This window comes from Lampris incognitus, chromosome 6 (assembly GCF_029633865.1).
Source record: "Lampris incognitus isolate fLamInc1 chromosome 6, fLamInc1.hap2, whole genome shotgun sequence".
Lineage (NCBI taxonomy): Eukaryota > Metazoa > Chordata > Actinopteri > Lampriformes > Lampridae > Lampris > Lampris incognitus.
Genome location: NC_079216.1, coordinates 58,195,218 through 58,213,067, shown reverse-complemented (window position 1 = coordinate 58,213,067; position 17,850 = coordinate 58,195,218). Strand labels below are relative to the sequence as shown.

General features: G+C 45.4%; 1 protein-coding gene across 1 annotated transcript in view; it reads left to right on the top strand.

Annotated features, from left to right (window-relative positions):
* The window catches only part of camk1db (calcium/calmodulin-dependent protein kinase 1Db), a 51,470-nt gene that overhangs the window by 13,902 nt on the left and 19,718 nt on the right, over window positions 1-17,850 (top strand). The window contains exon 2 of the mRNA XM_056282683.1: window positions 13,078-13,209. Coding sequence (XP_056138658.1) covers window positions 13,078-13,209 — 132 coding nt within the window. The remainder of the gene's footprint in view (window positions 1-13,077; window positions 13,210-17,850) is intronic.

Sequence of the window (17,850 nt, the reverse complement as noted above, 5' to 3'; positions counted from 1 at the left end):
TGAAGGTGACACCACCTGATCTACCTGGTCGTGGATACACACTACGTCTGAAGATAGACACAGGTGCGTCAGGCAACACACTCCCATTGCGTACCTTCAAGCAGATGTACGGTGAAAATGCATGCACCCAGAAACGACTGAAAAAAGCCAACAGGAGGCTATCTGCATACAGTGGTCACGCCATCCCCTGCCTAGGCACCATTGACATTCCATGCCAGTACAAACAATCCAAATGGATCAATGCAAAGTTCTATGTTGTAGACGTACCAGGGCCAGCCATAGTTGGGCTGCCAACATGTGAACTGTTAAACCTAGTGACTGTCAATGTAGATGCAGTGACCGAGAAAGGACATGCAAACCAGAAAAAAGTCAACACAAGACAGACAAAACCCAAAATTACCATATCTAACAGTGCAGACCTAAAGAGAGCATACCCAGAACAGTTTGACAAAATTGGCAACTTCAGTGGAAAGGCCAAGCTCTTCCTGAAAAAGGATGCTGAACCATTCATAGACCCACCACGTAAGTGCAGCATTCACATCAAAGACAAACTGAAAGATGAACTGAATAACCTAGTCGAACAAGATGTGTTAAGAAAAGTAGAACAGCACACAGACTGGTGCTCGAGTCTGGTATACAGCACAAAGAAAGATGGTTCCCTTCCTATATGCTTAGACCCCCAAAGGTTAATGCCAGCCTTAGGAGATGCCCACACAAGATTCCCACTGTGGAGGAACTGAACCCGAAGTTTGCAAATGCAAAAATATTCCGCAAACTTGACGCAAAAGCTGGATATTGGTCAATACACCTAGAGGAAGAGTCACAACTGCTAACCACATTCCGAACTCCATTTGGTAGATACTGCTGGAAACGTTTGCCATTTGGTCTCAGTGTCTCTCAAGATCTCTTCCAGGCAAAGATGGACCAAATCCTGGAGGGGCTCGACGGTGTCGTCAGCATAGCCGATGATATCGCAGTCTACGGAGCAAGCGAAGAGGAGCATGACAGGAACCTGACCAACCTGATGGAGAGAGCAGCCAAGACAGGTATTGTGTTCAACAGTGACAAGTGCACAATCAAACAGACAAGCATCTCATTCTTTGGCAACCTGTACACAGACAAAGGTATCAAACCTGACCCAGCCAAAATCAGGGACATCCAGAAAATGCCGACACCCCAGAACAAAGATGAACTAAGCAGATTCTTGGCGATGCTGACCTACCTGTCACCCTACATCCCAAAGTTCGCAGACAAAGCACACACACTGAGGGTGCTGCTGAAAAGTGACGTGCCTTGGACATGGGACACTGACCACCAAAAGAGCTTTGAGGACCTGAAATCAGTTATCAACGAACATGACTGCCTGAAGTACTATGATCCAAGCACACCTCTGACACTTGAGGTCGATGCATCACAGAAAGGACTGGGCGTGGCATTAGTGCAGAACAAAAGACCCATAGCTTTTGTCTCAAAGACACTGGACGACTGCCAATCCAGGTACAGCAACATAGAGCGAGAAATGCCGGCCATAGTCTATGGAATGCAGCAATACCATACCTACCTGTATGGGAAGTCATTCATTGTAGTTACAGACCACAAACCCCTCGTTACCATATGCACAAAGCCACTGCTTCCCGCCCCGCCACGGCTTCAGCGAATGCTGATAAAAACACAAGGATACAACTACGAGGTCACGTATCGACCAGGAAACCAGATGGTGCTGGCAGACACACTCAGCTGACTACCCAACCCTGAGAACAACAGCAACATCGAGCTGGACGAGCGCATTGACGGAATAGAGGCAGAAGTCGAGGATCCAGAGATGCTCACTGTTGAAATGATAAACTTTTCTCCCAAGAAACAGGACGCACTCCGCACGGAAACCACCAGCAACCCCAGACTCAATGCACTGAAAGAGCTGATCCACCAGGGATGGCCAGACAACATCAAAGCTCTACCAAGACAACTACGTGAGTACTGGTCATTCAGAGATGAGCTCGCAGTTGAAGCAGGAGTCATATTCAAAGGCAGACAGGTGCTCATCCCAGACTCCATGACTGATTCTATACTCGAACAGCTGCATGTAGGACACCAGGGGATCGAAAAGACACGGCGACTGGCGAGAGAAAGTGTCTACTGGATCAGAATGAACGATGACATCGAAAGAGTCTGCAGGTCATGTAGCGTATGCGTGGAACATCAGGATGCAAATCCAAAGCAACCTCTCAACCCACACAACACACCGTCAAAACCATGGCAATCCCTAGCTTCTGATCTATTCGAGATCGATGGACATCAGTATTTACTGATTGTGGACAGATATTCTAAGTTCCCTCTAGTGGATGAAATGCCCATGCCTGTGTCCAGCTGGGCAGTTGCACAAAAAATGGAAATGTACATGTCTCTTTTTGGAAGGCCTGACGAGATACTTACAGATAATGGACCCCAGTACACAGGGCACGCGTTCCAGAAATTCACGGCTGACTGGGGAATCAGGCACGTGACAAGCTCACCCCACTATCCAAAAAGCAATGGATTCACTGAGAGGCATGTGCGACACATCAAATCCATTGTGAAGAAAACCATGAGACAAGGAGGTAACATACAAGTGGCCTTACTACAGGTCAGAGCAACACCCATCGACAGTAAACTACCATCACCAGCAGAACTGATCTTCGGAAGGCCGGTCACCACCCTGCTGCCGAGTCGAGGGGACCCAGGCAAGGAGGAAAACCGACTCCACCTGGAGCAGAGAACAGCTGACATGAAGGAACATCATGACCGCAGCAGCGGCAGAGAACTACCTCCAGTCAGTCCTGGACAGCACGTATCTGTCCTAAACAAGGAAAAGAGGTATCCAGCCACCGTCATACAAAAGTGCGATGAGCCAAGGAGCTACATTGTGCAAACATCAAATGGGAACAAACTCAGACGTGGCAGGAGCCACCTGCGGGAAATTCACCACCCCCATGCACTGAGGAGCGCAAGAACCCGCTTCACAGAACCTCAACGGGACACTCATGCAGCTGGAACTTCTTCCAGCCAAACCTGTGAAACACACAAGACAGTACGCACAAGATATGGAAGAGCTGTTTCCAAACCAGCTCACTACAAGCACTATGAGTAGAGACAATCACACACAAAAGGAGGGCTCTGAATATGTTTATTGTTTTTTGAGATGGACAATTCTGAGTGTGTTGTCTAAAAAAAAAAAGAGAAGGCAACCTCTATGTAATGAAAAAATTGAAAACTAAACAGGGGGGATGTAGTGATATAACGCCATGTATATCCACTGGAACTACACTAGGTGTTATGTACTACCCGGACTGTTATTATGGTTACACCACTACCATGTATGGTTATTACGTCTGCCTACTGAGCCATGATTAAACCTGAGTTCTATAACCCAATGTGGTCATTGATCCTCGACCAATACTACCCCAAGTATTACTTCACCCTCCGCCCCACTCCCAACCCCCATCCACCTTCAAGATGCTTCAGAACAACAAAAACAACCTGTTCATGTCAATGCATCCCCAACTGCAGAGAAAACAGTCAGTCCAAACCCCGGTATTCAGCCTACATTTTTATGATTCGGTGTTGATGCTTGCACACGAGGGGAAGCATCATGCTCAATAACCCAGGTAAGAAAATCACAGACAGTTGAATCAGTTCATCTGGATACAACTTTTATTGATAGACATGTTTCATCACTCACGTTTCACATTGTAAGCATTGTCACCATCTTACAACGCTGTGATTGCAACATTCCCTAATCCTCTGTGACTAGTACACATGGCCATTGAAACTCTAGTTAATGGTCACACCCATATTTGCATATGTGTTGACCTCCTAGGGGGTATCCTTTCCAATAGAATGTATAGCCCTCTCCCACTTCGTTGAGCGAGCCCTCTTCAAGGAGCCTGGTCTCACTGAGTGCCGCCACATCCACACAATAGTGCTTCAGCTCGCTGGCAATAAGTGCTGTTCTGCGTTTAGGTCTGTCTGTACCATGGCTGACGTCCAGGAGTGAAATTTGGATGTTCACCCAAGTTTCTCACCATCCTTGGACAGTTTCACTCAGGAATGATGGCCCGAGTGGTAGTGAGGAACCACAGTTCTGAGCCCCTTGGTGTGCATACTAGAGTCAGACAAGGCTGTGTGCCAGCCCCAGTCCTGTTCAATATCTTCTTAGTCTCTGTTACAACATTGTTATGAAGGAGGATGGAGAAGCAGGCCGGAGTCACCATTGACTTCAGGCTCGATGGTAACCTATTCAACATCAGGAGGTTCCAGGCAACCACCAAGTTGACCTCTGAGAACATCATTGAGCTACAGTATGCCAATGATTGTGCCCTGGTAGCCCACACACCAGAAGCCCTACAAAACACTCTGTCGGCAGTTGTAACTGCATACAGTAGAATGGGAGTGATCATCAACACCCAAAAGACAGAAGTAATCTGTCAGATGAGTGCCGATCTCCCAAGCCACCCAACAACCTTCACAGCAGAAGGGCAACAACTGGCCACTGTTCCTGCCTTCAAATATCTGGGAAGCATACTATCTGACACCTGCACAATGGATGAGATCCAACACTGCCTCAAACAAGCCTCTTTTGATCGTCTAAGGAGAAAGGTTTTCCAGAACAGCAACCTCAGTCTCCACACCAAAGTGCTTGTTTACAGAGCAGTATGCATCTCCATACTACTATATGGATGTGAGGCATGGACCATCTACAGCCACCATCTCAGAAGCCTGGAGGCCCTCCATGTGAGATGTCTCCTGAGGATCCTCAGCATTAGTTGGGAGGACAGAGTGCCACACACAGAGGTGTTGGAGCGGGCTGGCAGTTGCAACGTGGAGTCTACCCTAAACCACCATCAACATATCATTCGCATGCCCAGCCAACGACTCCCTCGTAAAGTCCTCTACGGCCAACTACACCTTGGTCAACGCACTGCTGGTGGGCAGAAGAAGCAGTTCAAAGACCAAATGAAGACCACACTGAAAAGATGCCAGATCAACCCCTCTTCTTTGGAGGAACCTGCCTCCTGCTGCACCATCTGGTGCTCTCACGCCTCATAGGGATTGAAGTATATGGAAAACCAGTGCACGCAACACCGTGTAGCAAAGTGTGCAAAGAGGCATGCTCGCAAAGCTCCCCCTGCCTGGTCTGCAACCGCGGCTGTGCATCCAGGATCAGACTGTTGAGCCACCAAAGGACTCACAAATAGGAGAAGATGGTCCTCATCGGATATGATGGACAACCAGCATTTGCATATGAAACTGGTCGTTGGCTTCGGTCGTTATGCAGCTGTATTGTTTATAAGGGTGGGGATATCTGCAGTCAGTTTAGACCGAAGAGGTCACTTAGATGAGTGATGAAATGTATATCAGTAAACATGGTATCCAGATGAACCGATTCAACCTTCTTTGATCCTGCTGTTTGGTGTTGATGGATCCAGAAAGGCTCTTGTTGTTTCTTCATCCGTAGTCATTTGCCACACATATCCACCTCAGTCATAGATGTGACTGAAGGTGCCATTACTCTGATGAAATTTGACTGACGGTGTGTAGCGGCCAACACCACTGCCAACTCCACCTGGCTTATCGAGTCGCAATGTTACCATCGCGTACCTTACATAACGGGCTTTCCTGATGCGTCTTACACAAGATGATTCAGTGTGATTACTCCACACTGACACCACACAAGCACAGGCCATGGCTGTCAATAAGCCAGGCTCAGCCCCCTCCAGAAACAGACCCCCTGGGGGGGATTCAGCAGTTCTTGTTTGCGTCAAGAGAGTCCTGCATTATCGTAATTACCCAGGGTTGTTATTTTTGGTGAATGGCCCGAAGAGTCCTTCTGGTTTGGTCTTTGGAATATGACATTACATCTGCAGTGTCATTCGCCCGGGTTTCACAGGGAATAGATATGCTTTAGTCAGACAGCGTGGCTATCTGGTGAGTGGTGTACACACACACACACACACACACACACACACACACACACACACACACACACACACACAGCTTACTCCATCTCAAGAGCAGAGAAAGGAGCTCGGCTGCTCTCGGAAGCACCCGGGATGCCAACTTGAGCCAAACAGCCGTGTAAAATGAAGAATACCTACTTTATTGATGCGTTTACCATAGATCAGCTTCACTCGTCTGACCACAACAACCCCCCTTCCCCCGAAATGCATGAATCATGTAATGCCCACCTGCAAAATCCCCTTTGCTTGTTTTTCTGTGAGTGTCCTTGACCTACATGTTCTCATCTATGTTGTTTTATTTCGCCGTTGAAATGTTAATACGATTTTGGTTTTGTATTCTTTTTAAATTTCACAGCACTTTTGGTCTACGTCTGTATGATTTGGATGAGTAAGTTTGTCCTGACTGCTAGATGAGGGCTCCGGGTCTGAGCGTGAACTATTTTCACACTGGCTCAGAAAACTCTCTGCTGTTACACAATGAGTTTTATTCCACTCCTGCGAATTGAAATGAGCTTCAAATCAAGGGTCCAGTTCACTTCCTTAATGCTTCCCAAGCATAAACATCAGATTATCGTGAGGCCGGATTTGGATGGAAAGGTCGTAACATGTTTTTGAACCATGCCTGACTTGGGGTTCCCATGGGTTCTGGAAAACCTGGAAATGCATGGATTAGTTATATGGTCATGGAATTACCCCTAGAAAATAATCAGATTGGTCAATTGTGGTGGAAAGGTTATTGATTTGTATTCTTATCCATCGCGATAGCATATTTCTATCCATATTTCTATTTGCCCAGGTTGCACATCAGTGCTCGAAATTTGGGCTGTATAAGTTAAAAAGTATCAATATAACTTTTTTAATAATTTTATTTATTTATTTATTTATATTGTATTTTTTTTATTTTATATTTATAATTTTATATTCATAATTATTTTATTTATAAGTATCTATTATTTTCGAATATAATAATGTAATAATTTATAATAACAGTTAATAGTAATAAATAGTAAGTAAAAGTTTAATTGGGAGTGCCGAAGAAGGACATGATTAGGAACGAGTATATTAGAGGGGCAGCTCAGGTTGGACGGTTTGGAGACAAGGCAAGAGAGGCAAGATTGAGATGGTTTGGACATGTGTGGAGGGGAGATGCTGGGTATATTGGGAGAAGGATGCTGAATATGGAGCTGCCAGGGAAGAGGAGAAGAGGGCAGGCCAAAGAGGAGGTTTATGGATGTGGTGAGGGAGGACATGCAGGTGGCTGGTGTGACAGAGGAAGATGCAGAGGACAGGAAGAGATGGAAAGGGATGATCCACTGTGGCACCCCCTGATAAAAGTAGTAGTAGTAGTAGATTCAGTTAAAAGGTACACAGTCCATTTAGAGACTGTTGTGGCTTCCTTTGGGAGGTAATACTGAATAATATGAGCTCCTGTGCAAAACTCGTGGAAAATCCCTCCCTAAAAAGAATGGGAACCCTGGTAGGTGTGCATGCATGCAGAGGTGGATGTTGGTGCCACCATATACACTGCTCAAAAAAATAAAGGGAACACCTAAAAACACAATATAGACCTCGATGAATGAAATATTTCAGCTGAAAATCTTTATTTATTAGACAGAGGAATGTGTTTAGAGCAAAATAACCTAAGAATGATCAATGGAAATCAAAATCATTAGCCCATTAAGGTCTGGATTCAGAATCATACTCAAAATCAAAGTGGAAAATGAGAACATAGGCTGATCCAACTTCTGTGGAAATTCTTCAAGACGATTCAAAATGAGGCTCAGTAGTGTGTGTGGCCTCCACGTGCCTGTATGCACTCCCTACAACGTCTGGGCATGCTCCTGATGAGACGACGGATGGTCTCCTGAGGGATCTCCTCCCAGACCTGGATCAGGGCATCGGTCAACTCCTGGACAGTCTGTGGTGCGACATCGCGTTGGCGGATGGTACGAGACATGATGTCCCAGAGGTGCTCGATTGGATTCAGGTCTGGGGAACGTGCAGGCCAGTCCATAGCATCAATGCCCTCGACATACAGGAACTGCTGACACACTCTGGCCACATGAGGACGAGCATTGTCATGCATGAGCAGGAACCCAGGGCCCACTGCACCAGCATATGGTCTGACAATGGGTCTGAGGATCTCATCCCGGTACCTAATGGCAGTCATGGTACCTCTGGCTAGCACATAGAGGTCTGTGCGGCCCTCCAAGGATATGCCTCCCCAGACCATCACTGACCCACCGCCAAACCGGTCATGCTGGAGGAAGTTGCAGGCAGCAGAACGTTCTCCACAGCGTCTCCAGACTCTCTCACGTCTGTCACATGTGTTCAGTGTGAACCTGCTCTCATCTGTGAAGAGCACAGGGCGCCAATGGCGAATCTGCCAACCAAGATGTTCTCTGGCAAAGGTCAATCGGGCTGCACGGTGTTGGGCTGTGAGCACAGGCCCCAATTGTGGACGTTGGGCCCTCATACCATCCTCATGCATTCTGTTTCTCACTGTTTGAGCAGAAACCTGCACATTAGTGGCCTGTTGAAGGTCGTTTTGTAGGGCTCCGGCAGTGCTCCTCCTGTTCCTCCTTGCACAAAGGACCAGATAGCGGTCCTGCTGCGGGGTTGTTGTCCTCCTGTGGCCCCCTCCACGTCTCCTGGTGTACTGGCCTGTCTCCTGGTACCTCCTCCATGCTCTGGACACTGTGCTGGGAGACGCATCAAATCTTCTTGCCACAGCACGCATTGATGTGCCATCCTGGATGAGCTGCACTACCTGAGCAACTTCTGTAGGTTGCAGATACCGCCTCATGCCACCTCTAGTGGTGAGGGCACTAGCAAAATGAAAAACTAACCAAAGATCGGCCAGAAAAGATGAGGACAGGCAAATGGTCTGTGGCCACCACCTGCAAATCCATTCCTTTTATAGGGGTTGTCTTGCAAATTGTCTAATTTCCACCTGGTGGAAATTAGACAATTTACCAACAGGTGAAATTGATTCACAAATCAGTGTTGCTTCCTAACTGGACAGGTTGATATCTCAAAAGTGTGATTGACTTGGAGCTACATTGCATTGCTTATGTGTTCCCTTTATTTTTTTGAGCAGTGTATATTCATCTAACCGTGGTTGGTGTGCTGCTTGTTGCTAATGTCAGGAAGTGATGTTGCGGTGTCTCATGGTAGTGAGATGGAGGGTGGGGTGAGGGGAGGTGTCACCGTGTCACTAAATGCCTTTACACAGAGCTCGCAGTGCCCACAGCTTCCTGTGGGTTTCACTGTTGTACGCCTCCTGCTGCAGCAGAGAGCGGAAGGAGCTCTTTGCGAAGATGATGCGAGCGAGTGTTCACACGCCCAGCGTGAAATGTGACCCAGGGCATCTACAGGAATCCTGTTACCTCCCCTTCTGCCAAAGCAGCTGTGGACGCTCGATGGCACGCACCTTGTGGAAATGACAGCTGTTTTGCATGACAGTACCAACCAAGGCTGAATATCGAAAAAAAAATCCCCATTGCAGTATTTTTGTTCTTTGCAATGTGTATTGCAATATTAAAGTATGAAAATAAACTAGATAATTTCACCGGATATATGCAGCTTTAACTTTTAATGAATGTGTCACTGGAGCAATGATTGGGGTGATTTCAGAGGAGGAAATGAGGCAGTTGTCCAAGAAGGCATTAAATCAGACCAAATTATTTGTCGGATGTGATGGAATATTTTTCGTCATCAAAAAGCAGATCTTAGTAGATTTTGTTTTGTATCAAGCAATGAGAGCTTTAGCCTAGCATGACCGAGGGGCCCATTTTGCTTTAAATTGCATCCTCTACAGTCTGACTATTACACATGATGCAATGTGGATTTTGAAACGACACATTGTTCGGCCCTGTAGTACCAGATGCAGGGAGAGGATAATGATGTGATTTGGCTTCGCATCCCTTTACCTACAAAAGCCCTTGAGATTTCCATATCCCCGCACACTACAGCTCAGGGACAGGTCAAAGGCAGAAGGGGCAGGTGCTCGGAGTCCTCCCAGCTCTCCTCATTTACATTCAGTTTGCTCCAGCTCACCTGCCCCCGGAGGGCCCTGGCTCTGTGACCAGGTAGTGGGATTGGGGTTTGTCTTCAGCCTGTGTTTGTGTCCCTTTGGTCCATTTGACCCCCCCACCCCCCACCCTGCTGAGGGTAGAGTGGAGGATTAGCATGGATTTGATAACCGGGTGGGGCGGGATGGGGTTATAACAGACTGAGCACCACTGAGGGTAAAGCCCGCTGGAACTGATTACATGACGAGGATATAACGGACCCCCCTACATGAGCCTCGGCACAGAGGTGAATCACAACTCTGGTATATTGGTACAGGACTGTGTGTTTGTGTGTCCCCCCCCCCCCCGTCTTTGTAGGGCCGATGATGTTCAGCAAGCCACTTGTTTCCACTCACAGTGAGATTTAAAACAATATAATAATATAATATAATAATATAATGGACAATATAAGCATATTAGAGGGGAGTAAAAGTGATGGAGACAATATTAAATCCGTCCATTATCCAAATGGCTTATCCTGCTCTCAGGGCCGCGGGGATGCTGGAGCCTATCCCAGCGGTCATTGGGCGGAGAGACGCCCTTCAATTGCTTGCTACAACATTAAATACAGATCAAAATTGAAACTTATTTTTCTAAACATCACTCATTACTTTAATCGTCGTGCACTTTGTAGTCTCTGTCGATAATTGTCGTGCATTTTGTGCTTCCTGTCTATTGAAAAATATACAAGTCTAAAAGGCAGAATTCAGTTTTTCTCATTTTAGGAGATCCCCCTAGTTAAACTTCTTCGACCATCTTTTTTTCTGATATTCATGATTTCATCAGACACTCCTTCACATACGGCCAATCAGATCAAGTTATGAGACCCCACCCATGCTTACTGCCAACCCTTGTTTGTGCTTGTCACTCAAAGGTCGGCTCATGAATATTAATAAGGACTAGACCACTCCCTCATAGTGCTTGACAGTTGATAGCGGTTGTAGAAAAGAAGTAAAAACACACGAGTCATGTATGAAGAAAAAATTTTGCAGAATGTTGCATAATCCTAGTTTACGGCCTCTATATATAAATATGTACCTTATTCGCCTTATTTGAGCCGTGAAAGTTAGCAACCCATCCCCCGGTTAAGGTTGGATTACGAGATTCGTTGCAGTAAAGTACATCACATTAAATCTCAACGATAAGCTCGTTTTATTTTTCAGGTTTGTTTGCGTTCAGCCCCCTCCCATTGCTGGGTTTTTACTCTTGAAAATGTCCTTTTTTCAACTTCTGAACCATACCTTTAAAATGTTTTTGAACATCTTTGACGGTTCAAATGAATGTTGGGTTTACGCTGTTCACCTTCTCAGTCATCGTCTCCACAGTTTGTGTCCCTTTACATTCCCATTCGGCTGAGTAAAAAAAAAAAAGCCACTATATTTGACATTGTATTCTTACAATAAATTGTATTCTTACAATGAACGTGTTCTCTGCATCTAACCCATCCTGATGTATAGGAGCAGTGGGCAGCTGTAGCGCCTGGGGACCAACTACAGTTCTTCTTTTCATTGCCTTGCTCAGGGGCACAGACAGGACTATTAACCCTAACATGCATGCAAACTCCACACAGAAAGAACCTGAGACGGCCTTGGGGTTCAAACCCAGGACCTTCTTGCTGTGAGGCAACAGTGCTAACCACTGGGCCACCGTGCCACCTTGCAAAAATAAATAAATAAATAAAAACTTGCAAATGGCATTATTTGCTCTGCATTATACTCCTCCAACACACCATGCTCCTCCAAGGCTTTCAGCTGTCAAGAACAGCACAGCTCTTGTGCTGCTAGGTGGAACCGTTTCATCTGCCATTTTTTTTCTTTCTCTTCTGTTAAGTGTCTTATTTACATTACAATACATCACAGGTCTGGCTATCTCTATATCGGTCTTACCTTATTCAGTGATAGGTGAGCTTTATGCAGCAGCATTCGGTGTCTACAGTAAGCCTGATTTAAAGCCAGATTTAAGTCCAAGACTCAGTCTGACTTTATGCAGTTGGCCCCAGGACCCCTGGCTGTGTAGGAGTGGAGTTGATGAAAGCACAAGACCAGTCTTTCAGTCCAATTGATAGATTATCATCCATAGCCAGTGTGTGTTACGCACACAACAAAGCAAAAAAAACACAACAACATACTTAAATGCAGAGACACACCTGCCTGGTAAAACACACAACATTCACATGAGCAAAGGTACTGATCCACGTGGGCGTACAACAAAGAAACACCAGAATGATTAACCCTATCACACAAACGACAACGTAGAAGGCAAGCACTGATATGGGGTGGTCAACTCAGTCGGTCAGATCACAGCGTCTATTAGGGTCGAGGTGAACCTCTCGTGACCAGGGACCCTCGATAAATGATCCATCTGCGAGATCTTTTTTACATCTGCTCCTTCCAGGGTTGGGTGGAGATGCAGAAGTTGCCTGTTTAGGTGTGGAGTAGAAAGCGAGGAGGCAAAAAAAATAAGCAATTATGTCTCCATCTGAAAGGGATTCATTAAGATGGGCTGAATGCAGTATCATGGCAACAGATACAGATTGCTTGAGCAAATATTTCCTTAATTCCATATTTGCTTTTGAAGGCTTTCATGTATAGAGACAGATGGCCGAGGAAGCCACACTATCTATCGTCCTAAATGGGTGTTTTTTTAGAGGTTTTAAAAGTGTTTGCTGTGCTATTGGCCACACGCAAGCACAACACATGGCGCCCATCATGAGCCAACACACGCTCGCAGTCATCGAGGATTTAGCTGGTTCTCAGTAAATATTCACAATATGCTGTTTGTGTACTCGGAGAGCTCCCTATTCACCGAACATAGGTTTTCTGTGTCAATATTCACCCTTGCTTATGCAAAGCTGGCCAATATGTTCATTCTCTCTCTCTCTCTCTCTCTCTCTCTCTCTCTCTCTCTCTCTCTCTCTCTCTCTCTCTCTCTCTCTCTCTCTCTCTCTCTCTCTCTCTCTCTCTCTCTCTCCCTCTCTCGCTCCCTCTCTCTCTCTCTCTTTTTCACAGTGGGGCGTTTTCTGAGGTGGTTATGGCTCGGGAGAAGGCCACGGGGAAGATGGTCGCCATCAAGTGCATCCCCAAAAAGGCACTGAAGGGGAAAGAGACCAGCATTGAGAACGAAATCGCTGTGCTCAGGAAGTATGTATTGCACGGCCAACCTGTAGGCCCACTGTGGAGATTTTAACTGAAAAAAATAAAATAAAAAAATGGCGGGTTGGGGAGGGGACTCAAATCACCTAGAAAGAGACTTAGTTACTATACTTACTTATGCTGTAACTTAGTTACTATACTAGTTTTCTTAGTTACTATACTATACTCTTATATTATATAGTATATAGTATATATATATAGTATATAGTATATAATAACTAGTTAGATACTATACAATACTCTATACTTACTATATGCTACTATATTATACGCTACTATACTATACTATACTACACTATATACTCTTAGTTACTATACTAGATGGCGAAACAACACAAAAATGCACTGACTACATCAGGAATCAGGAATCAGGGACACTTAATTTGTCATTTCACTTCATGCACTTGTGTACATGAAATGAAATGACATGCCGTTTCCCCCATCCCACAGCAGTACAACACAATGACAAAAAACCAAGAACGCACATATCCAAACTAACACATACACTCACCGGCCACTTTATTAGGCACACCTGTCCAACTGCTCGTTAACGCAAATTTCTAATCAGCCAATCACATGGCAGCAACTCAATGCATTTAGGCATGTAGACATGGTCAAGATGATCTGCTGCAGTTCAAACCGAGCATCAGAATGGGGAAGAAAGGTGATTTAAGTGACTTTGAACGTGGCATGGTTGTTGGTGCCGGACGGGCTGGTCTGAGTAATTCAGAAACTGCTGATCTACTGGGATTTTCACGCACAACCATCTCTAGGGTTTACAGAGAATGGTCCAAAAAAGAGAAAATATCCAGTGAGTGGCAGTTCTGTGGGCGAAAATGCCTTGTTGATGCCAGAGGTCAGAGGAGAATGGCCAGACTGGTTCGAGCTGACAGAAAGGCAACAGTAACTCAAATAACCACTCATTACAACCGAGGTATGCAGAAGAGCATCTCTGAACGCACAACACGTCGAACCTTGAGGCAGATGGGCTACAGCGGCAGAAGACCACACCGGGTGCCACTCCTGTCAGCTAAGAACAGGAAACTAAGGCTACAATTCGCACAGGCTCACCAAAATTGGACAATAGAAGATTGGAAAAACGTTGCCTGGTCTGATGAGTCTCGATTTCTGCTGCGACATTCGGATGGTAGGGTCAGAATTTGGCGTCAACAACATGAAAGCATGGATCCATCCTGCCTTGTATCAACGCTTCAGGCTGGTGGTGGTGGTGTAATGGTGTGGGGGATATTTTCTTGGCACACTTTGGGCCCCTTAGTACCAATTGAGCATTGTGCCAACGCCACAGCCTACCTGAGTATTGTTGCTGACCATGTCCATCCCTTTATGACCACAGTGTTCCCATCTTCTGATGGCTACTTCCAGCAGGATAACGCGCCATGTCATAAAGCTCGAATCATCTCAGACTGGTTTCTTGAACATGACAATGAGTTCACTGTACTCAAATGGCCTCCACAGTCACCAGATCTCAATCCAATAGAGCACCTTTGGGATGTGGTGGACCGGGAGATTCGCATCATGGATGTGCAGCCGACAAATCTGCAGCAACTGCGTGATGCTATCATGTCAATATGGACCAAACTCTCTGAGGAATGTTTCCAGTACCTTGTTGAATCTATGTCACGAAGGATTAAGGCAGTTCTGAAGGCAAAAGGGGGTCCAACCCGGTACTAGCAAGGTGTACCTAATAAAGTGGCCAGTGAGTGTATATCCAAACTAAAAAAAAAAAATCACTGTCCATGGGAACGAACGCCAGCCAATACAATGTGTTCAGAATAATGGAATATGTTCTATTGTTCTCAACAATTTGAGAACAATAGAACATATTCTGTTGTTCTCAATTTTTTTATCACTATTTACTGACTACTTACCTTTATTAGCCTGTCTATGAAGTGTTGTAAAAAGGATGTCAGCAAGTAGATAAAAACCCACAATGAGCAGAGGCAGAAAGTATCTGTGGCATACAGTGGTGTGAAAAAGTGTTTGCCCCCTTCCTGATTTCTTATTTTTTTGCATGCTTGTCACACTTAAATGTTTCAGATCATCAAACAAATTTAAATATTAGACAAAGATAACACAAGTAAACACAAAATGCAGTTTTTAATTAAGGTTTTTATTATTAAGAGAAAAGAAAAATCCAAACCTACATGGCCCTGTGTGAAAAAGTGATTGCCCCCCCACCCCTGTTAAAACATAAATTAAGTGTGGTTTATCACATCTTTGGAAAGCTGAGTTCAATTTCTCTAGCCATACCCAGGCCTGATTACTGCCACACCTCTTCTCAACCAAGAAATCACTTAAATAGGACCTGCCTGACAAAGTGAAGTAGACCAAAAGATCCTCAAAAGCTAGATATCATGCTGCGATCCAAAGAAATTCAGGAACAAATGAGAAACAAAGTAATTGAAATCTTTCAGTCTGGAAAAGGTTATAAAGCCATTTCTAAAGCTTTGGGACTCCAGCGAACCACAGTGAGAGCCATTATCCACAAATGGCGAAAACATGGAACAGTGGTGAACCTTCCCAGGAGTGGCCGGCCGACCAAAATTACCCCAAGAGCGCAGCGACGACTCATCCAAGAGGCCACAAAAGACCCCACAACAACATCCAAAGAACTGCAGGCCTCATTTGTCTTAGTTAAGGTCAGTGTTCATGACTCCACCATAAGAAAGAGACTGGGCAAAAATGGCCTGCATGGCAGAGTTCCAAGACGAAAACCACTGCTGAGCAAAAAGAACATAAAGGCTCATCTCAGTTTTGCCAGAAAACATCTTGATGATCCCCAAGACTTTTGGGAAAATACTCTGTGAACTGACGAGACAAAAGTTGAACTTTGTGGAAGGTGTGTGTCCCATTACATCTGGCGTAAAAGTAACACAACATTTCAGAAAAGGAACATCATACCAACAGTAAAATATGGTGGTTGTAGTGTGATGGTCTGGGGCTGTTTTGCTGCTTCAGGACCTGGAAGACTTGCTGTGGTAAATGGAACCATGAATTCTGCTGTCTACCAAAAAATCCTGAAGGAGAATGTCCGCGCCATCTGTTCGTGACCTCAAGCTGAAGCGCACTTGGGTTCTGCAGCAGGACAATGATCCAAAACACACCAGCAAGTCCACCTCTGAATGGCTTAAGAAAAACAAAAGGAAGACTTTGGAGTGGCCTAGTCAAAGTCCTGACCTGAATCCGATTGAGATGCTGTGGCATGACCTTAAAAAGGCGGTTCATGCTCGAAAACCCTCCAATGTGGCTGAATTACAACAATTCTGCAAAGATGATTGGGCCAAAATTCCCCCACAGCGCTGTAAGACTCATTGCCAGTTATCGCAAACGCTTGATGCAGTTGTTGCTGCTAAGGGTGGCCCAACCAGTTATTAGGTTTAGGGGGCAATCACTTTTTCACACAGGGCCATGTAGCTTTGGATTTTTTTCCCCTTAATAATAAAAACCTTCATTTAAAAACTGCATTTTGTGTTTACTTGTGTTATCTTTGTCTAATATTTAAATTTGTTTGATGATCTGAAACATTTAAGTGTGACAAACATGCAAAAAAATAAGAAATCAGCACTGTATCTCCTGCCGCCGGTAGGGGCGCTAATTGTGGTCGTATGGGTTGGGTGACTTGTTGCCCAGAAACTAGGGTACATGTCCGGTAGTGCTGAGCGATTATTTTTTTTTTTTTTTTTGTGAGTTGGGTTTGATTCTGATTTGGTTGGTTTGGAAATTGGTTTTGAGTTCTATCATTTTATTTATTTTGATTATGACCAGTGTTAAGGAAAAAACCTGTCCACCAATAACAAAATGACATTTAAAATTCCAAATACCATCAAAATACCATGAATTTTAGCCAAATATTTACATCCATTATGAACGTAAACCAAACTTTTCATGATCACCTCTTCTTCAGCCGTAACACATTTGCTACCTCCTAATATGGACCGACGGATGTCAGGAACTCCTAAAGTGTTCTGATTGGTCAGACATATCCCGCCCCTTCCCCTCCAAGCCCACGGCATTACGGATTCTGACGGGCCCCCTAAAAACTTTTCAACGTGGACAAGTACGTCAGAATAATCGATCACCCTCTCTTCAAAGCACGTTTGACTCATTGTGTCAGCAATGCCAAAGATTTGCAGAGAGCATGTGTTAACCATTTAGTTTCCAACAGCGGTGTCCTTGCCTGTTTGCTGAATGGCGACAGTGAAAGCCTGGCTTTTCAACTATGGCACTTTGGGAGTTAGCTTAGCAACACGCATCACTTGCTCTAATGGGCCCGGTCATTTACAGTACTGTAACGTGCATGGATAAGTAGACACGTTGGTCCTTGACTAAGGGTCGGGCCCTTAAGTCGATTGGTTAACGTTGTCGCTTGCGGTGCAGGAGATACGGGTTCGCGTCCCGGCTGTGGCGGTTCCCGGGCTGCCCCCCGAACTCGCTACATTGGTGTCAGAAGTGGGATGGTGCAAACGTGAGGTCATCGGAAGCGCGTGCGTGAGGGGGCTGATATGCTGAAGCGCGGGGGCGCGCTTCCCGAAGGTGGGGGGGTAGCGTAACGTGCATGGATAAGTAGACACGTTGGTCCTTGACTAAGGGTCGGACCCTTTAGTCGAT